The sequence below is a fragment of the Cololabis saira genome, chromosome 19 (assembly GCF_033807715.1).
Source record: "Cololabis saira isolate AMF1-May2022 chromosome 19, fColSai1.1, whole genome shotgun sequence".
NCBI lineage: Eukaryota > Metazoa > Chordata > Actinopteri > Beloniformes > Belonidae > Cololabis > Cololabis saira.
The window spans coordinates 22,158,579-22,181,386 of NC_084605.1; the positions used below are offsets into that span (position 1 = coordinate 22,158,579).

At 42.1% G+C, this 22,808-nt stretch overlaps 1 protein-coding gene across 11 annotated transcripts in view; it reads right to left on the minus strand.

Moving 5' to 3' along the window:
* The window catches only part of cacna1g (calcium channel, voltage-dependent, T type, alpha 1G subunit), a 367,678-nt gene that overhangs the window by 256,195 nt on the left and 88,675 nt on the right, over positions 1-22,808 (minus strand). For all 11 annotated transcript variants that reach the window (XM_061709003.1, XM_061709001.1, XM_061709005.1 and 8 more), the window contains exon 3: positions 2,867-2,978. In XM_061709003.1, the coding sequence (XP_061564987.1) occupies positions 2,867-2,978 (112 nt within the window). The remainder of the gene's footprint in view (positions 1-2,866; positions 2,979-22,808) is intronic.

Consider the following 22,808-nt stretch of genomic DNA (forward strand, 5'->3'; position numbering starts at 1 on the left):
CACCATTCAGGTTTTGAAACATCTCCCCCATGAACAAAGCAGTCCTGTATCAAGCATATGAAGATCCAGTCCTCCGGTACCTACTGATGGTTGATCTAGCAGAGCAGTGACGACACTGACATATCTTGTTAAAGGAGGTTTGTTAGAAATTGCCCTAATACTCCATCTTATAGAGCAGAAATCTAAGAGCAAGTCAACTCTACTCAGCTACCTGTGCAGTTATTTCTGTTGCATGGAGGCATTGGCCCTCAAGCAGGAGGCCATAATTGGCATTATGGGAAATGTGGGTCAGACTGGAAAAGTGATCACTTTTATCACCGTGTGATGAATCCAGACCATCATGACCTCCATGATGGAGTTTAAAGATAGGTTAAAGTAGGGCTGGGCGATATGGCCTTTTATTGATATCTCGATATTTTTAGGCCATGTCACGATACACAATATATCTCTCGATATCTTGCCTTAGCCTTGAATTAACACTTTGATGCCTACAATCACACCAGTAGCCTATGATGATTCTATATGTCTACATTAAAACATTCTTGTTCATACTGCATTAATATATGCTCATTTTAAACTTTCAAATAAGTCAAATTTGCCAAAACTGTATTTATTAAACAGTTACTAAGCAGTGAGTGGCATAAACATAAAAAGTGTCATTTCAAAACAGAAAGTGCACGTTGCATCTCTCTGACTCCCCGTCTGAAGAACATCTGCTAAGAACATGTTCTGGTCCTGGTTTTACCAGGTTTTACCTGGTTTTACCAGGATGAGCTGCTCTGAGCAGGAGGGCCTTTAGAGCACCTTTATATTAAGACTAATTGTAGGTGTAGGGACTGCAATGTTTCATCCTCTCTTCCTTTAATTTGCATCACTTTCACTTACTTTTAGAAATATGACGTCATATAGTCTTGTTTGACTTTGTTTCGATGATAGTGATTGATTTCATGTGGCCACATTTAAGCAACACTAGGTGACGTTTCTCAGCTCTGGAAGAGAAAAGCCTGAATTATGGTTCTGCATTAAATCGACGCAGAACCTACGCCGTAGGATACGGCGTAGGGTACGCGGCGACGCGCACTTACGCCGTAGGCTCTGCGTTGGTGTAACGCGGAACCATAAATCAGCCTAAAGGCTCGGCTGCGCGTGTCGCGCTGAGCGGCTCCCCGGCTCGGAGAGAGCCATGCATGTCGTGCGAGGAGAAAACATCCCCTCCCGTCTTTACTAAACCGGTTTGCTTTGAAAAGAGTCCGTGGCGCGTAGCAACCGCGCAGATGAACTCACGGCGCAAACAAGCGAGTTTGGGAAAGTTAAAGCGGTGTGAAGTGACCGGCGGTCCCGGACGGCAGCACCGACACCTGCAGCTGGTCGGGGGCCAATGATAATGCACACACGACAACACGTGACGTATGTGACTGGGTGCGCTTGTTTTATGTCTCAGAGAAGGAGAGACGAGACGAGAGAGTGAGAAAAGCCTGTAATTTAAAGGGGACATATTATGGCATTTAATGTATATTTTAAAAAGGCCTTAAAATGCCTTAAAAACAATCTAAAGCTTGTTTTTTCTACATAAGTCAGAAATTCAGCCTGTGGGCCATGTCTCTAGTTTTACCGCTTCTAAAGCCTTTTTCTGTGCTTCATTCTGAGGGGAGGCGAGGCTATGATAATGAGGATCTGTGCTGATTGAATGACGTGTAGGAGGGGAGGGAACAAAGCGTTGCTCCGGGGAGAAGAGCAGCGGCTGCGTAGCAAAGCGTTTCCACGGTTCTGCGTTAAATCGACGCATACCCTACGCCGTAGGCTCTGCGTTGGTGTAACGCGGAACCATAAATCAGCCTTTAGTCACCTCGTCTTCACACAGGAAGATTGAATTTAATTCTAAACAGGTACACCACAGTTATTCACTCCGATTCCTCATTTAATTTATGTTACAAGACAAATGAATCATGTTAACTGTAAAGAAATCACAACACTGAATCTTCACAAATGGCAACTTTATTGTTAAAATATATAAATAACATTGCTGGCTCAAGGAAGAACCGTGCGTCTTCTGAAGGTGTCATTGAACAGCTCCAGGTGCATTGCTTGGAAAATCTGAAACCATAAAGAGAAGAAAAATGTAGTACGGTACTAATAGAGCCGCCGGCGCCCGGAGCCCCGAGTCAGGAGCCTCGAGCCCGGAGCCCCCGGGTTCAGGGCACCGGGCCCGGGGCTCCCCCGGTGCTCCGGAGCTAAGCTAAATACTTAACCCATGCAAAGATCATACTTTTTAGACAAATATAAATAACATAAAAAAATAACGTCACTTACCGCTGACTCATGTGTCCGTTCTGTTGGAACTGATCCTTTTATGAGGGTAAATGTCGATGCAAAACCTCATTTTTACTGTCCCCTTGCTGTTCAAACAGCCATCGCTTCTAAACAATGGCTGAAGCTCCAGCCGGCGGAGAGAGTTGTGGGCGTGGTTTCAGCAGCGGAGGCCGACCTATGGAAATCTGCTCCCGTCGTTACGTAACGACGGGAGCAGATTCAGAACGGCTCAAAAAAAAAAAATCACATGACACTGGGGGATCCTGCCGGGCGGGGGTCACAGACCTTGCAGAAATTCATGGGATTTCATCTCCCCTGTGTTGGCAGGCTGAGGGGAGACCACTTTATATATGTTAAAACAAGAAAAAACTTGTTTTTCATAATAGGTCCCCTTTAATGCCCGCGGCTAAAAGCAAATGTATATTCGAATATTCACGATAGAGTCATTTTGTACATCGCACAGAGTAGAAGCCGAGATACATCGCCTATACTCGATATATCGCCCAGCCCTAGGTTAAAGTCACACTTCGATTAAAAGCTAAAATAGGAATCTTACCTCTAAAATCTTGCACCGCTCAGAGTCGCACTTCATGTCTTCGCATGGATGAAACATGCCCAGCGTCACACAGTTCAGCAGGATCACCAGCATGGACGCCCGTTCGAACCACGTGCAGGATAGTGGTTAAGGAATACAGCATAGAGAGATGACAACAGCAAACACTGACAACCAGCAGGAAAAAAAAAAGAAAAGCTGTGCATTTTCTCCAGCGACCTAATTATCCCCAACTCATCTGACAAAGTGATGCACGTTCATCTCTTCCAGTCCAATTCACCCTCAAAACCTGTTGTTCGAGAGCAGAAATGAGCCATGGAGGAATTCAGGAGATGGGAAAGCCCACCTGCGGCTGTCATTGCTCCCACTTCACACCGTTAAGCAAAGATCTGTTAGCAAGGCGGGCTGGTAAATGTTCAGATTGTTGGCGAGGGAGCTGGATAGGCACTTTAAAGAGGTTGTGTCAAGCAGGCGATGCTGGGACGAGGAGGCGAGTCGGCGGCTGAGAGAACAGGCTGAAAGCGCTTGAAACTTTACTGACTGTGGGGTCGGAGTGGACAGTCCCGGTGAATTTAGGCTACACGCCAGTATGAGCTATGTGACACTAACGACAATCAATGGTGAGACTAAGCAGATGAGGCTCATCCAGTTCTGCATGTATAACCCCCCCCATACACACACACGGTCGCCATTCATACACACATGCTTTTCAGTCGGCACCTTCATCAGGCTGGCTAACAAAGTTAGTTGGTGGGACGGTGTGTGTGTGTATGTGAATCTGTGTGTGTGTGCATGTGTGTGAATGTGCATTCGGTGAGCTGAATGGAAAGCTGCACTCTTCATGCGTGAAGGTGTGTGAGCATGAATGTGAGCGCACACGCTGCCAGGACAAATGGCCTGCCCGGCCTTTATCGCATTAGTCGCCATGTGCTCATTTGTCTCGGTGACCCACTGGGAAGTCGGGTCAGCGTGGTCCCGGAGCCAGTGAACCAATAACAAAAGGACAACACTTCCTCTTGTGGTGCCAGTCAAATATCAGCCTTGCCAGTCTGGTACGTCTTGCACGCATGGGCTTCACCCATGGATTTAAAGTTTTGGATTTAAAAATACGGGAAATGTTCTGCCGCTGTCCCACCAGCCCAACCCAGGTCCAGTATTTTACATTTTAAGACAGATTTACGAGAAATGTAAAATAACTACCTGTCAACCACTTACAAACTACAATTATGTGCTCAGAATCTGATAGTTTTACCTTTGTTGACACTGAAATGCTGTGGACATTGCTATGTGTGTAATTCCTATAATAGAGCCTAAATGAAAACACAAAAAGTGAATTGAAGCACATTTATTTATTTTAAATATTTTCAGTTTATATACCCGTTGATTGTCTTCAAGTGAAACATTTACATTTTCTTTTAATTTGTCATTTTTACTCATGTGACTCTCTGGCGCTGCGCTGGTGCTGCTGACGGACATCGGTCCTTCCCCCGTGAGAGACACTAAAATCGCAGTTACGAATCTTTCAGAACGGGTAACTGAGCCCGTTCTGCTCCTCTTTAGGCAAGTTAATTCAGTTTCCCATTTTTAGAGATATTTACACAAAGTTTTTGCTTTTTGGGAAGAAATGCCTCCTCTATCGTTGCCTCCATCCATCTCTCGTTGTTCCGAGTTTGTTCCCGTTGTTGCCGCTAACCTCGCGAGAACCAGGCTACAGCAGGGGGCAGTTCTCGCGAGATTAGTGACAATTCAGTTAATAGTTGAAAAATGATTACATTATAAAATGGGAAATTTACGGGTTAAATACTAATACGGGAAGACGGCGAGAAAGAGGGGTGAAATACGGCTTCACGCGCCAGCTCACTGAGGAGCATCCGAGGGTCACTATTCAGAACAAAAGACCGATCCAGGGGATCAGGGGGAAAAATTAAGGTGCCTGACCGGCGAGTTGTTTGTTTGTTTCACCGAAAAAAAAAAGAAAAATGACACGATGGTTCCCGAAAATATTGACTATTAGATGTGGGCTAGAGAGGAATTGAGAATTTGTGACCAGAGGGAACCTCAAAAGGATCCGCTGGATGACGACAGCAACATCTGGAAGGCAGAGCTTGATGATGTCACACACAGGAGGATGCTCAGAAAGTCCACAGGACTCAATTAAAAAAGATCAGTCAGTACAGAGCGTTGGATCATTAAACAGGAAATAAAAACTCACATGGCCCTCCGCTTTAAAAAAAAAAAAAAAAAAAAGAAGAAGCAGGCCCTGAACGTTAAAAGTTGAGTCGACTGCCGTTGACGCAGAGAGGCAGCTCTGGTAAATGTTTGCAGTGAAGGACGGGGGAGAAGGGGCTAATTAAAAATAATGGGCCGCATAGGTTGTCGGCGTATCCTGCATGAACCTTCGGCGCAGCAAAACGGTGCCTTCTCATTATTTAAACCCCTCCGACCCGAAGGAAACAAAACTCTTATTCATCATCCCCGAATGTTTTTTGAACGATATGCAAACTGAAAGATATCCTTCACTGTGAGGGTGAAGAGAGAGTAGAGACCGCTTGTGCACGTGAAAATATCAATCCTGCTCAACTTTAACGATGCAGAAAGAATACATAGAATTGAATAAAATAACTTAAAATACTGATACAGGGTTTCCTTATGGCGCTTTTCCACTAGTACCTACTGAGCCCGACTCGCCTCACCTCGGTTTGGCGCTTTTCCACTAGGGGTCTAGATGTGCCGAGTAGATACTTTTTCTGTAACTACTCTGCCGAGGTTCTAAGCGGCTGAGTTGGCTGTATCTGACGTCATCACACTACAGGCACCGATTGGTCGAGGGGTTGGGAATCAGACGTCAGAGTCAGGATGTGACATCAGCGAAAGAGCGACTCTGACGGCGGCTTCTTGTTCATTTTATTCGACAGGCGGCGGCAGCGCAAAAGTCTGTTTCGTAATCCAACTCTGAGGTGCAGATGTTCATAAACCTGGTGGCTGAGGAGAGAATTAAAAAGGGATCTAGACAGGCGATAAAATTAAAACGCATCGCTGCTTGAAGCTTCTCTCACTCTCATTTTTTAACTTGATATCGAACACAAGCCACAGACCCAGCAGCACATATACCATCTCCTCCAGGTTCTACATCTTTAGTGTTGTTGTCTTCTTCATTTAGATCACACAATCAAATATGTCACAGCAGCTTCGCTCCAACCCTCCTACTTCTGATCCGGGTATTGAAAAGAAACGAGGGCAAGTCGAGTCCAGCCGAGCTGAGATGAGTAGAGCCAAGTAGGTACTAGTGGAAAAGTGCCATTAGTGGGTAGAGAACACACACCCTGGACGGGTCAGCGGTACAACCACACGCCCTAGACAGGTACAACAAAAATTCTAAGCACTGAGAAGCAAAAGATGCCGGTCCGTCGTTGACGGCATAGACTGCAATGCAGCTGCCACTTTAAACAGACACGACCATAATTCACACCCCGTATAGTTGTCCGGATATGAAATCTAGCTACGAAAACAAACCGCTTTTGTGCCAGGCTGAAAATGCCTTTAGTTCTCCTATAAAGTTGTACATTTTCACTTTTGGAGCCAGCCTCTAGTGGTCACCTGAAGGACTGCAGGCTCCTGCCCTCCCTGGATCTCATCGGTTTGGCCCTCGTCACAGTTAAAGCCAAAGCTAATATCATCATTGTTATCTTTACTGATCCTGTTGTCTGAAGAAACCTTCCCTGTTTCTAGGTGGTCTCACAATGAACAGGGGTATACAGGGAAGCAGAAAGAACCAGAGGAGTGAGCCTTGGTGGAGACAAAGCAAAACATTAAATATGAATAATCTGACTAATTTAATCAATAAGTCTTCCTCTCCTACCCTCGCTCTCTTCCTCTGCTTCTCCAGCTGGTGGGCTATTATTACACAAAAGGACAGAGTGTTTGCTAGTGTTCTGCTTCTCTGAACACACACACACACGCACACACACCTTCATGGTGTCAGCATATAAACAAGTGATGACGGCCCGAGGGATGGATTCAATTAGACGGAAGATGCACTGTGATGTGTAATGTCAAAACCTGGAAGCAACAGGCCTGCATGCGCCGCACCGCAGACACACACATGCAAATACACTGTAAGAAAGGCTTTCATCAGCCAGGCAACATAATCAGACTCATCAACACATCAGAACGTATTCTGCTTTCTGCTCTCTCGGGTCCTCCTCAGGCTTTCCTCCTCACAAACTCCAGTTTTGTCACACAAACAAATTTAAAGGCTTCTTTCTTCTTGTTTAATGACGAGAAAAACAATATGCAAGCCTCATGGCGTGCCCTGCCTCCCCGCATCTAAAACCGCTGATTAACTCCGACTGTGTCCACTAATGATCTGACACCGGTAGTCAGAAAGCAGGACACCAGCATCGAAAGGACGCCGTCCTCGTGTTCAGGAGCGCGTCTGCACAGAGGGAGAGGGGAGGAATGAGGTGACGAAAAAGTTTTACCTAGAAAAAAAGTTTCGAACTCAGTGATGAATATCTGTTGGTTGGTTATTTCTTTCACGTGAGTGGGGAAATGAATCCTCGGCAGGAAAAGTCAAGGTACACCCGGCTGAAGAGAAATCAATATGGACAGGATTCTCTGAATAGTTATTCTTTGTGTTTACTTTCTCTCTCTGTACAGTCGATGCGCTTCTGCGTTCACCTCCGCCCGTCTTCACATGACTTTGGTCTGAACGCTTTAGCTCAAAGTTTGTATTTCCCACTGAGAAAGACGTTATTTTAAAGTTTCACCAAAAGCAAGTGTACTTTGAAGAGGTGTCGCGTAGGAAATTGAACCTTTCAAGCAGCACAAAGGCTTTTTTTTGTGGTAAAATATGTGTTTTGATGTAATATTTGATTACTTCCTGAGGTATCCTCGGCGTCCCGCTATCTCCCGTTACTGCCAGAGGCATAAATCATCCAAAGAAACTTGTCGTTCCTTGCAACAACCGATCGGTACCAGAAGCCCTTCAACTGTGTTGAAATGTACCTCCTCGGTCTTTGATTCATTTGGTTATATTCATGTAAGCTCACAAAACTTTTTTATCTTTTTTTTTTGAGAATGATACTCGATGGCTGTTGAGTATTAGTTGCACTGAGACCAGAGCTCGGACATCTGTGAGTTTCAGCTCCTTACAAAAAGAGTTGAAGATCCTGAACACTCATCTTCTTTGTGGAGTTCATGCCCAAAATAAATAAATAATGCAACGTGTGTTAGGTTTTTGTAATGCTGTTTCTAGGTATTATGAAAGGATTGGAAATGGAGCTGAGGGGTACAGGCTGAGGGAGTTATCAATGCTCTACGGCATTGCTATGCATCAACAGCAATGAAACATTGGACATCATTGTCGAGGCAACTCAAAAATGTAATATGATGGATGAAAAACTAAGCGATCGAGGAAGCAACCAAAGAAGTATAAATCTTCTTTTGATTTGTAAAAGCAACTCTTCCTCCCGGCCTGGAGGGGGACCCGTTGAGCCGAAAATAGCAAAAGTTCCTTTGAGCCGCTTCAATATTCAGCTAACGTAAAGCATTGCCTCTTCACATATACATGTAGAGTAAAGATCAAAGGGTCATTTTCAGCGACCTTTGTCTCATCTAGGGTGCTTAAGTTAGATCCGCCTCCACCGTACCTCCAAACAGTATTTACGTCACATTTACTTCAGTGATTAGACACATATCACAAGTAAGAACAACTTCCCATGCAGGAGACAGTTTTTTTTCTTAAGGGTTCTCTAATTGATCGAATGTCTGGAGGCTTCTGATTCATCTGAATCCTACAAACATTTTATGTGGGGCAGCGTTGTCTCATGATAGCGCTAAACCTGTGTTACCAGTCAGGAATGGATGACAGCGCTCTGAAGCAGGCTACGATAAATCATTCAAGATATAACTCATGTTTTCAACGATGACAAATCCAGCATCTTGGATGTTGGAGCCTTAATCAGATGTCGGAAACACACACGTTAAGCACATTCGGTTTCAATGATTGATTTATTAAAGGATATTCAACCTTCAGAAAGGCACGATAGAAGAAACGACGATTCCCCATGAAACTTTCATTACAGCTCAAAAAGCTGTAGGAGCGCAAGTTAAACACCATCAGCACCGCTCACTTTGGAGGTTTGTGTCTGAGACCACCTGCTTGATGCAACATGGTGAAATTTCTCTTTCACAACTCCAATCATAGCTGAGTATTATAACAGCGGAAACCACACCGCAGGTGGAGGAGGGGCACTTTCATTCAGCCTCAAGTAGAGGCTGAATGAAAGGTAAGTGGGGTAATGAACGATAACAGGTGTAGGGGCTTCCATCTTTCATGCAATGGCATGTTAAGTGTTGTTGTGGCAGGTATATTAGAGGCCAGCATGTGCAAATAGAGAGGGTTTCATTTCAAGCGCAGGGACTGATATTACATAAACAAGGCAGATTATGCACGTTTAGACACAGAATTGGTCCTATTTGTCTCTATGTGGCTGCTGGCAGGATGAATGCTGCACCAGCTAACCCGAGGAAATACTTGATTGTCTCCGTTTTCAATTTACAGAACCATCCAACTCAAGATGTCCACTTTTCCCAGTTAATAAACCTGCCTTGTGTCTGACCATTAAACTCACCGTCTTGTACTCACCGGCAAAGTATGCTCGGTGTTAACCCTCATTACGTCAATAATCATCTGGAGCATCATTGAAGCCCCCTCTCTCCCATGAAATGGATCTGGTACCCCTCCGCAACCGCAGCAACGTCTTTATGCATCGACTTGTACACCAACGCTCGAGAGCGATTCACCAACACCTTCAGATTTTCCGCTAATTCATTCATTTAGAGGAGGAAAAATACGTGCTCGGTTTCATCCCACTAGTTCAAGAGCCTGTGACTTAAATGTACTTTCATATCCCTCACCTGATGAAAAGATGTAACTTTAAATCGGGAGGATTGTCTAGTACTTTATTTACTTGAGGCCATTCAAATCTGTGATCTTTGAATTCAGCCGGATGCTGAGAGCAAAACAGTGAATGAAACATCAAGACTGGAAATCACTGGGATGATAACAAAATGGCAGCTGTGAAGAGAAATGCTGACACGAAAATGACTTTAGTTCTGCCTCTCCTCCGCTTTAACAAGTCGTGCCTCTTCTTTTTACCCCTCATGGCAACCGCACATCTTTTTCTTTGTTTCCCCCTTTTAAATCAGCAGCAAACTCTGCAAAGCTATGAAGAGCAGCCGCTGCATGTGAGGGAGGGCAAGACAGGAGGTAAGTCTGCTCAGGGTGAAAAGTGAGGTTTATCTCTGCCGCATCCACACCTGGACGGCTCATCTCCCGTCAATCCTTCCTTTCAACAAAACCCTTCAAAGACCCTTCCGTCACTTTCTTATCCATCTCCTTTCGGGTTTCTTACTGAACTGTCTTACCCACTATTTTCTGGGAGAAGAGCGACAAAAATAAAAGCTATTTTCAGCAGAAGAGTGCTGAACATGCCAGAACGAAATAAAAAAAAAAAAGAAATGGGGGTGGCGGGGAACTGAAAGAGGAAGAATGTTCATGAAATATTGAGGGTGTCTGCTGGAGCCCTCTGTAATGTGCACTCCGTCACTGTCATTTAGCATGAATGTGCTCACATATATTCATGCATGAGCTCGCATTCGCACGTCTTCACACATTCACGCGCTCCTCCTCTTCACCAGATCCCACATGGCAGAAAACAACTTCACCCAAACTCTCAGGCTCACGAGGTTAGAGATGCTTTTCATGAATAAACAGAGTAGAACAAGCAGCAGCGGCCCGACAAACTCCCCATGCACATCTGAGTCCCACAAGTCAAGTGCTGAGCGCTCCACAGGTCCTCACAAGCAGCTCAGTCTTTAACCTGCTACTTTAGGCTCCACAAAGGTTCTGGGAACTGAAACATAGGATCATTCTGGGTGGTTTTGGCATTAACGGAGACTGTTCTATAACGTGATCCTACACGGTGAATAGTTGCTTTTGCTTCTCTAGAGCAAGGATGCTATCCAGTTTACTTGCTAACATGACAAATTCATCGTGCAAGAATCATGGCAGTGCTTGAAAATAACCACAGAGGCAGGTTTTGTAACTATTAGAAACATTAAGACACTGGAGCTGTGGAAATTAGAGCCGGACCAAATACTTGGAGATCTGCATATCCTCGTGTGAGGTAGAGATTAGGTATTCAGTTGTAGCTTTATGTTTTTTGTTACTTTAGGAAACTTCTGCACAGTACATTTGTCAACAACATGCAGTTTTTCACCCTCCTCAGTTTAGGATAGTTATATGTAGACTCAGTTACCTGGATTTAAGGATTTATGAGCTATTTTGTGGGCATAAAAATATGATTGAGATTTAATGTTTTCTCTATTTGTTTTACTGCTTTGATGGCACAACTTCCAGAAGGTCAAACGTCCCATGTTTTCATGAGCCACATTCTTACTCGTTCTCCTGGGGATGAACGATCCACATCAGCAGTCCTACGTTTCACTCATCACACATGTCATCCAGGGAGAAAGGATGAGTGAAACACGTGTTAACGTGAATAAACAGGACTAATAGTGATGCACAATGTTCGCAGGAAGACAGATGTTTCATGAGACTTCACATAATGATGTCACACTGATTCAACTGCTTCCAGAGGGGCTGTCATCAGTCCCCCCGCAACGAGTCACTTGTCAGAAGAAACAGAAAAATGGCTAATCGCAGTAATTGCTGAGCGCAGCCACACAGATGTGTAATCTCAAAGGTAGATACAATCTAGAAACACCAACAACTACATGTAAATAAATAAAAGGGTTGAAAATGTTGGAAATGCTTTAATAGTTTCCTACTCAGAAAAATGCATTAAGTCACCGGAGCAGAGCTTCGTCTCAAATTGTTGTAATTTAAAAAGAAAACTGATTTTGTTTTAATCTTATTTACTGATTAATACTCTAAGACCATAGTATTCTGCAAATTATGTTTAAAGCTCATAAAAAAACTTTACCAATCAACATTCAGAAAAGATTTGAAAAAAGAAAAAGCAAGTATAACTTAAAAGGAACAGAGATTTTTATAAAACCAAGATGCAGGACAAAATTGATGGAACGTTGTGTTTCTGTGAAAGGAATCAATTTATGGAACAATCTGAACAAAGAAAACAAAGAATCCAAATCAAACATTACATTCAAAAGAACAATTAAAACCTGTATGTTAAGGAAATATAACGAAAAATGTTGAGTTTGATTGACATACCCGTAGGCGGTGGTAATTTTATTTAATGTTATTTTAATTTTATTTTAGTTGCTTTTATTCACTTAGTTTTTTTGTTTTTTTTTTTAATTATTATTAATTTATGTTATTTGTGAAAGGGGCAGATCAGATAAGATTCTTCTTCTTTCTGCTCCCTTTTCATTCATAAGTTAGGAACATTTGTATTTCTGTTTGTATTAAATTGTTTTGTTTTTTGAATGAAATAAAGAATAAAATGAAATGAAAATGAAAAATGAATACGCTAAATGGGTGAAAAGCCCAGAGAGAGTTGGATCAGGATTACAGATGAAACAAAATGTACTAATCGACCACTTCATTAGGTAGACCAGGTGTGTCCGGATAACCCGGTGGCCGGTGTCGCTTCAGTGACACGCTGAGGGAGACGACTCTTCCTCGTGGCCTCTGTGTCACAGCGGAGCAACTCGACTCTATGCGTGGAAAATCCTGCCGGTGTAACGCCGCATCCCGACTGCCTGCTGACACGGCTTATCGGTCGCCTGAGTCAGGAGCCGGGGAGTTAGGAGCTGGAGTAAAATAGCGGTGCATTACCATGCCGGCTGTATCAGTGCCTCCCAGAACAAGCTGGAAAACAGGCGAGAGCTGAGTAGGTAGGATGGATGGATGACAGAGACTGAGGGAAGGAAGGGGACGTTGGGGGCTGGTAAGATAGAAAAATGATCTTCTATTAAGTGCATGTACAGAGCAGCTCACCGTGTGCCTGTTTGTTTGTTTGCGTGCGTGTGCTCAGAACGTCCGGGCTTGGATAACTGATCTAATGATTTCCCATGGTGGCCCACAAGCGACAGCAAACACCATTAAACTTTTAGCAGCTTACATTATTGATACATTTATCCCGCACTTTAAGATGCTATCTGTGTAAAAAGGCAGCAACTTTGTTCCGAAACCTCTGCTCATGAATATGGATGCGATCTGCACACCAGCTATTATCCCGACACACGGGGGCCCCTTGGGAGGAATTATATGAAGAGATCGATTTTTATGTGAGTGGTGAAAGGAAAGGCTGACTCTACAATCTGTGTGCGTCGTCAGTAACCAGAGCAAACCCAGTTCACTGTCCAAAATGTCCTCGTATCGTTTCAGCTGTCAGCGCAGACGGTAGAATGGCTTCCCCTTAGTTTTACATCTAAAATATGTTTCCTAATAAGATCGCTGCACCAACGGCTCCCCCACACAGATTTATACATAAAAACACACACATCTCTCTCATCAGCCAGGAAACACCCCTGTATCTCGCCACTGCGGACTGCGAGTTGCTTAGCAACGCAGGCTTTCATTGGGAAATATTGTGAAGTCACACATCTATTGCTGTGGTGTCTGTAGCGGAGGTGATGAAGCAGACTCGTAGCAGCTACAAGCTAGAACTTTGACAGTCTGTGGCGAGTTGGGCATTCCTTGCAGCGACATCATCCAACAACGAAACCCTCCAGGATGCGATTTCCCCACCCCCTTTATCTTCAACTACCTCCTCCTTTGTGATCGCAGCTTAGGTACAGACTTCACAAGCCCCGTGGATTTCAAACCAGAGGCTGGAGGTCACGGTGTGCAATGAGGTGAGGAAAACCTGGCATGACCGGGGTTGATGTTACACCTGAAGGAGGCTATAAGACTTTGATCCCCCGTGTCGCGAGCTGAACTCTGCCATCCTCTTAGTCGCCAGCAGGCCAACAAGTGAATAGAAAGAAGAATGAAACAGGGAACGGGGGATGGATTTTACACTATTCTCACCGGGCTGGTGATGAAACGGTATGAAATATCGCTCCAGTCGGTAACAAAGGAAGGAAAGACCACACTGTACAACGGTGCACCTCAGACCAGCACAGGCGACGCTCGCTCAAGCTTCAAATATGCTAATCTTTGCGGTGAAGTTTTATGATGTACGGTACATCATTTGCTCAGTCAAAAGCTCCTTTGCACTTGTAAGACTGTCATATCAGCAGCTTTCTAAAGGCATAACCTCCTCCATGAGCCTCATGTCACAGTCCCAGTGATTATGCCACTACTTTTCTGTTCACGCCTGGAAGCTGATGTGGACGGATTACGTTATGAGTGAGCGCTACACGAGGACAAACCTGCTTAAGGACAGTGCACTATGGGGCCATTTGATGACACCCTAAACTGGGGACGACTGTGGACATTAGAGATGCTCTTATCGATCTGCTTATGACTGTAATCACATGGTGTTCGTTCAGCTTGATCAACCGTGATTAACGACTGTATCACGGACAAATCAATGACTCAGTAGCCTCTTTAGAAGCAATAACACAGTGCAACCGAGTTTTCATCCAATCCAGCTGTCCTTTGAACTGTGCAACCGAGCACAAGTGTGCGGGGTCGACTGTAGGGAACAGACACCTCTGCTGCCGGGGTTTCATCGTGGTAACAGGCGTGAACTTTTATTCACAAAAGTCCCAAGAATGTCTTTGTAATAAATCACTCATATTTCTCAGATCAAGAGAGGGAAACTGGAAAATGGATAATAGTCAAGGGAAGCCTATTAAAAAAAAGCAACAACAACAAAAAAACTAAAGGTGCCAAGACCACGAAAAGTGGTGCATTTTCAGTAAAATATTTGATTCAAGAATCTCTACCTTACTCAGAGGTTCAGTTGGTGAGATATAAATCCATCCACCTGGTCTTTGCAGTGATCTATATGTGTGTGTTTGTGTGTATTTCACTTTTGACTTTTTTATACTTGAATGCCAATTCAAACATAACTGCAGGGCGAGAAAAACTACTGTGAACAAAATGAACAGAGGACAAACTTGGAGCGACGGGAAGGTAAAAGTCCTTCAAATGTATTCAAAATAAAATAAATATAATGTACATAAATCATTTAAATGAGCTCTGCTCTACATGTGACGTCATTAACTGCTCAATCAGGTTGTGACTTTCTCAGTACTTTGTCTGCTGTGTGTTTCGGTTAGTCTGAAAGGTTTGAGGCCAATCTGAATGAGAAAAAGTAGACCAAGACTTTGTTCTAGTGAACTGAACAAGATGCACTTTCTGCATTGGCCTGGACCATAATAACCACATTCTTAGCCTTCATTTATGGTTAATGATTTAACGCAGTGACACAAGACACGTCTTTATTAGAAAAGTTTCGGAGCAGAAAAATTACATGAGATATGCAAAGCGCAAAGTAAACTGAACCATGCAAGCCTACATTGGCGCCCACACACACACACACACACACACTAGGGCTGTTCGATTTTGCCCAAAAATAAAATCTCGATTTTTTTCTCTCAAAATCCAATTTTCGATTACGATTATTTTGTGAATTGACAAAAGGCAAAGAAATGATTTCAAATATGCTGTTTTTTTATTGAACATTTGCCCCATTGGGCTTTAAGTGCAAACTTTGCTCTTATTAAACCAAAAATGAATGAATAAAGTGCAAAACTCTGTAAAATAAGTTGAAAAAAAGTTTTAAAAAATATAATAAAATATAAAGTTTTATCTCTGAAAAAGAAAATCAGCAAATCAGCACTTGCAAACATACAGTAAGTTATATTTCCAATTAAATAAAACAAGACATTTTCTAATTAAATTAAACTGGGTCTTTGCATGCTAAATAATAATGCAACCCATGAAGGAGGTAGAGGTGTGTAATGTCAGTCATTACATTTGCTGTTCACATTTGCAAGTTTTTTGCAAGGAACACGAGCCGGTCTACGGCATCTGGCTTGAGGGATGCCCGGTGGCATGTTACAACGCCCCCTCCTACACTAAAGAGCCTCTCCGATGGGGCACTTGTCGCAGGTATTGAGAGGTATTTCCATCAATCATTAATATGGTATCAATCATTAATATGTGTGCAGACAAGGTAAAAAAAAAAAAAAAAAAAATTAAAAAAATAAAGTGAAAAGTCGATTTTACGATTTTCACGTTTTAACATCGTTCTAATTACATAATTGCGATTACGATTTAAAATCGATTAATCGAACAGCCCTAACACACACACACACACACACACACACACACCTGCGGCCAGGAAGTTCTCTGCATTAGCAGATGTGTGTCTTTCAGATAGGATGTCGCACCACATCTGTCACTCTAATCAAAGGAGATGCACTGGCCTACCTGTATGAATGTGTGTGTCAGTGTGCACACGTGTGCTTCTGACCCCCAGTTAGAGCTTTAAAACATTATTACATATTTCAACTGTGACCTCCAACCGAAATCCCCTCGACACGTGTTTTTGGACCACATACATGAACGTGATATATAAAAGGTAAAAAATAGTGCTTCAAGTTCAAGAAAGAAAGAGAAGGAGCTCTGTAAGACACCAGAGATGGAAAAGTGAAGAAGCAAAATAAATAGAGAAATTATGGGAAAGAACTGGAGATGAACGATGAATAATTGATCTGATGTAGAGGTTCAGACTTCTGCAGGGGGATTTTTACTATTTATCCTCTCGAACGACGAAATCCAGACCATAAAATATGACCGTAGGAATGCTGAGAGGTCCGTTACAGGCTCACCCCCACACATTGTGAGACTTCAAGAAAGTGCGTGATAGATGGAGGAAAGAGCGAGTTAAGTAAGGGCAGAGGTCAGGTGGTATTTTAATTCCCCGTAGCTTTTCATTAATTAGGCAATGACTCAGTCGCTCCCTCTGCCCCTTTTTCAGTGTCAGCCGGCCACGAGGCTGCCTTTGCTGTAATTTCTGTCATAATTAAAGCTATCTAATGTCCTCCTTCCATTCAGATAAATTATCACTGAAAGCACAAACACATACACACATATACATGCAAATTAAGTAATACATTAAAATGCCGAAGCAAACGGATCTCATTTTCAAGGGAAAGAAACAGCAAAGCACATCTCGCGCAGCTTTGACAGGTTAGCTGGAGGTCAACAAGCATGAGAACCAGAGGAGGGAAAAAAAATAAAAGTGGAAGTTAAAAGCTCAACTGAAAATAGGCAAATAAAGGGAAATTGAGATATGAGAAAAATGAGGCGCGGCGCCAGAATCAGCATGATTAAAAAGAGGCCAGCCTAATCGGTTCAGCTAATCTATGTCCGGAACAGAACGCAGGCTAATAGTAGGGATGTTAGCACAGGCACGCTACCCGTGGTCTGCATGAAAACACACACACACACACACACACACACACACACACACACACACACACACACACACACCTAGTCACACACATGGGTTAGAAACACCAAAGCTTCAATAAACAGGACATAGATGTGTGGAGATACAGACCAAATATTTTAACCACTGAGAAAAGCTAATTAGCAATCAGCGCTAACAGTGGGAAAACATTCTTAAAGTTGTGCAGTGATGCCATGTGCACAGGGAAAAGGTTATAAAACTACACAGGGACACTCAAAAGATAAGATCCATCGGGGGGCTGCTTTTTGTACGATTGCAAACATCTTAAAGCGTCTCAAACTTCTTTGGTGAAAGCTTTATTATCACCAGGCCATCCATGTTATGACCTTAGATAACTTAAATAGACCTCACTTGTCTTGTGTGTAAAAGTTCTGGAAAACTCTTAATGAACAGGCTTTTGACTAATTTTATGACTCATTTTGTCAAAATTGAAGCTCATACATAATCCATAAGAACAGATATGTTCTTGCTACCTCAAGAAAAAGATCACATTTCTCTATTATTGTGCAGTATGTAACAAGCTTTAGAAACAGTTGATAAAGGGATAGTTGATGAAGGGACAGAACATTACATCATCATGTACTTTTGTACCTGTGTACTTTTATTTGGATGCTAGTTTAGTCAACTTGTTGCATTAAATCTGACATTATTCTTGATCCTAAAAAAGTGATGACAAGTTTGAAGTTATTCAGAAAACATGATCCCATATCTGCTTGATGTGCTCTTTTCTCTTCTCTGAACCCTTTTAAAGGCTCACAGAACAGCCTTTTCTGGCTTTCTTCTGTCATCGAGTTCAGAGGGAGAAAGATATAAAAGTGGATTTAAATGTGCTATCCTAAATCCCAAGCGGTACCCATTTCTTCCTGGCTCTGCTAGCGGTGATGTGTCTGTGATTGGCCAGGGGATCACAGAGAAAAATGCTTTAGACTGCAGACACACAAAGAGGTTTGCTTTTAATGTCGGTGCAAGAATACATCGAAAATATTCAGAAAGATATTAGATTCACTTCTGGAATTTTAGGCACACCACCACAGAAATAGCTATAGCTATGTATACAGCTATATATTGTCCTAAGTATTATTACATTTGGCTTTTAAAAGGGGATCACAAATATGGTCAATTATTGTTTTTTTGGTTTGTTTTTTAAATTTCAATTAAATCGGTCAAAAAACGAAAATAAACAATGGGTTTCCCCAACAACAAGGGCCTGGAGCTTTTTTAACAAATACCACATCTTTCTTTTTAAAAAATTAACCCAAATACAGACTCACATCTCATCATAGCTGTCAACCTATACGTCCACCAACTTCCACTTATCTCGTCTCAGGTCGTACAGGCAGCAGTCTAAAGAAAAAGGGCCCAGACCTCCATCTTCCCAGCCACCACTTCAGCTCTACACCAAGGTACTCCCAGACCAGCGAGGAGATATAGGCTCCCCAGTGTGTCCCTGAGTCTGCCTCAGGGCTATTCTCCCAGTGGGACATACAGTACCCATTACACCTCCCGAGGGAAGCATCCAGCAGGCACCCTAACCAGGTGTCTGAACCATCGGCTTCTCTCAATGTGGAGGAGCAGCAGCTCTTCTCCCTGATAGGAATGGGCGATATTTTACCGTTCACGATAAACCGTCAAAAAAATTCCCCACGGTAAGAATTTGTTATCTCGCGGTAAAAACGATAAATTCCCGTTGATGTTTTTGTGTAAATCTGATTTATGGTTCTGTGTTAAATCCACGCACAACGTACGTGAAGGAAGGAAGGAAGGAAGGAAGGAAGGAAGGAAGGAAGGAAGGAAGGAAGGAAGGAAGGAAGGAAGGAAGGAAGGAAGGAAGGAAGGAAGGAAGGAAGGAAGGAAGGAAGGAAGGAAAGAAGGAAAGAAGGAAGGAAGGGAGAAAAGAGAAAGGGAAGAAGGAAGGAAGGAAGAAAGGAAGGAAGGAAGGAAGGAAGGAAGGAAAGGGAGAAAAAGAGGAAGGGAAGAAGGAAGGAAGGAAGGAAGGAAGGAAGGAAGGAAGGAAGGAAGGAAGGAAGGAAACAAGGAAAGGAAAAAGGAAGGGAAGAAGGAAGGAGAGAGCAGGAGGAAAGAAGGAAGGAAAAAAAAGAAGAAAGGAAGGAAGGAAAGAAAGAAAGGGGAGAAGGAAGGGGAGAAAACAATGAAAGGAGGAAGGAAGGAGAGTAGGAGGAAGGAAGGAAGGAAGGAAGGAGAAGGAAGGAAGGAAGGAAGGACAGGAAGGAAGGAAGGAAGGAAGGAAGGAAGGAAGGAAGGAAGGAAGGAAGGAGCCTGAAGAAAGAAAGAAAGAAAGAAAGAAAGAAAGAAAGAAAGAAAGAAAGAAAGAAAGAAAGAAAGAAAGAAAGAAAGAAAGAAGAAAGAAAGAAAGAAAGAAAGAAAGAAAGAAAGAAGAAAGAAAGAAAGAAAGAAAGAAAGAAAGAAAGAAAGAAAGAAAGAAGAAAGAAAGAAAGAAAGAAAGAAAGAAGAAAGAAAGAAAGAAAGAAAGAAAGATAAATTCCAGTTGATGACGTTTTTGTGTAACAAACATGGTGGATCTGAGAGCGAGATAGATTTATAGTTAAAAAGGTGGAGTTGAATTGGTATTTTTTTTATCGACATTTTTATCATTATCGGGATAATTTTAGTCCATACCGCCCATCCCTACTCCCTGATGACTGAACTTCTCAACCACCATGTGAAGGAAACTCATCTCAGCCACTTGTATTTCCAGCCATGCCAGTGGATAGTTGTGGGTTTTATAAAGAGGGACATCAAAGGAATTTGAAGAAATTCAGTTTATCATCATCTCAGCTCAAAAACAACAGTGCATATCACAGATAACTGATTTATATCACTGATTTGCTTTACATAAACATACTTAGCAATTATTTAATGTTCTAAGTGCAACTTTGCGAGGTGAACTACATTTTTACTGTCACTGCATTTTTCACAGTATTAATGAATGAGAGTCAACGTCTGGGGTATAAACACATCACAGTAGACCTTCCTTTTAAGCCAACAGTGGACTCCACTCTCACAACACCTTGGTTTTTCCACTAAAAAGGTTCCTTCATACGTGTTCTGATGTCAACTGCAGGATTAAGTTGCATAAGATATAAAGTGATGACTCGTAACTTATCCGATAGAAGCATCAACAGAACTTCCTGCGAGATACTCTCTGTGAGAGAAATGGACACTGGTCACAATGATGCCCTCATGCTTTCAGCTATATCTGCAGGATCTCCCTGCCCACAGCAATAGAGACATGCCATCCGTGTCAATCTCTCTGCTTTCCCAAAGACAGAGAGATTGCTTTTGACATTATAGATCATGAGTTATAACTTATGAAGATATTGGCTTACAGGTTTAAAGATTCGGCTGTTGATTTTATAAGAAGTTACTTGTCAAACAGAAAACAATGCGTAATGTTTAATGGTTCTCTCTCAAACACTGTAACACTGGAAAGTGGTATTCCACAAGGGAGTTGCCTTGGACCTCTACTCTATTCCATCTTTGTTAACGACATGCCATATGTACTTAAAAATGCGAGTATGGTGATCTACGCGGATGATACCACAATGTATGTCTCCGCAGAAAGTATTGAATCTGTTAACAAGTCGCTACAACAAGAGTTGATTCTGGTTTCTAACTGGGTAGTAGAGAACAAACTAAAACTAAATGTCTTGACAACTAAATGTCTTGTTCTTGGTTCTAAACATGCCCTGAGGTCTGATCCTAAGCTGTGTCTTTCTGTGCAAGGTGTTGCCATTGAACAGGTCAAAAAAGCCAAACTGTTGGGAGTGACTGTCGATGAAACATTATCTTGGTCTTCTCATATTACGGTAATAATATTGTGTCTAAAATGAGTAGTAACATCTCTAATATTAGAAGAGGTACCTATCTGCTGAATGAAACAACTGTCAAATAATTAATTCAATCTCTAGTCTTGTCCCATCTTGACTACTGCTCAACAGTTTGGTCCTGTGCCTCGAAACAAGAACTTATAAAACTCCAGCTCACTCAGAACAGAGTGGCACGCCTTTCTCTCTGCTCCTCTATCTATCAGCAGTGTTGAGAGCAACCATGCTGAGCTGTCTTGGATGATGGTGGAGGATAGACTAGCATGCAGCCTTATTCTGTTTTTGAAAAACATCTGTATCTTACGCAAACCTGGCTTCTTGCTTATGCAGCTGCTACCAACAAATGATAAACACAGCTATGATACCAGACTGGCCCTAGGTAATCACTTTTCTCTGCCTATGCCCAGAACCAATGCATTGGAAAAAACAGTAATGTATAGAGCAGTTACACACTGGAACCATTTCCCCCCATGTCTAGTTGCAATAATCAAGGCATCAAATTTTAAAAGGAGACTGAAGCAGGCTGTGGTTCAGAAGGAAGTTATGATCGGTCCTAGGTATACATTGTGATTATGTTGCAAATTGTAAGTATATTATAAATTGAATAGTAAATATATTTTACATTACTGTAGGCTATGAGTATATATAGTATAGTAGTATAAGTGTATTATAAATTAACTAGTAAATATATTTTAAATTATAAGTATATTATAAATTAAACAGTAAATATATTTTAAATTATAAGTATAATACAGATTAAATAGTAAATATATTTTAAATTGTAAGTATATTAGAAATTACATATTATATCATATGCTGTGGACTGTTATTGTATACTATAAATTTACATGCTATGGAGTGCAACTGCTGATTTGAAAGAGCTGCAACTATTAGCTATTGTTGAAAAGCTGCAGTTGAATGGATGTTGGGATGGTTCCTATGTAAAACCCTGTGGTTTTGTTGTTGCAAACTATTTTTGTTCATAAGTGGATACAGATCTGGTGATAGAAGCAAATATTGTTACTTAAGATGTTGATGTTTTTGGTTGGTTATTTAATCTTTTCTTTTGTTTTTGTTTTCATTTATTATTTTAGGAATTCTGGTGAATGTTTTCACCCTTTTTCATTTGTGATTATTGTAATCTTTTGTATGTCTTTGTGTGGACCCCGGGAAGAATAGTCGCATGGTGAAGACTAATGGGGATCCTTATCAAATAAACAAACAGATCACACCCAGATGTTCCATGACAGCATTTGCTCTCCTTAGTTAGACAGGAAGGTAAAGAAGTGCTGCTAATTGTCCTGCCAGATAACTGAGATAGATTACTACAGAGTTGGCCAAATCAAGTTCTTGTTGAAACGAAGAACTTGAACGCACAGAGAAGAAAAAAATCTCTTCAACAGAATAAAAACATGATTTAACAAGGAAACAAGATGCAACATGCAGTATCACTGAATCTCTATTTATTCATGTAAATGTCTTCGGTGGTGCCATTCTTGATTCATTAAGTCCTTCAGCATGAATGCTAATAGGTCCAACACAACTTGGGATTGGTCACAAAATAATTTGGAGTCTTACATTATGATTTATTTTGTAGTCAATACTCCAAAATCTCATAAAAAGAGTGATGTGACCCGGATGGATGGATGGGTAAGTCAGTGTATGGATGGATGAATG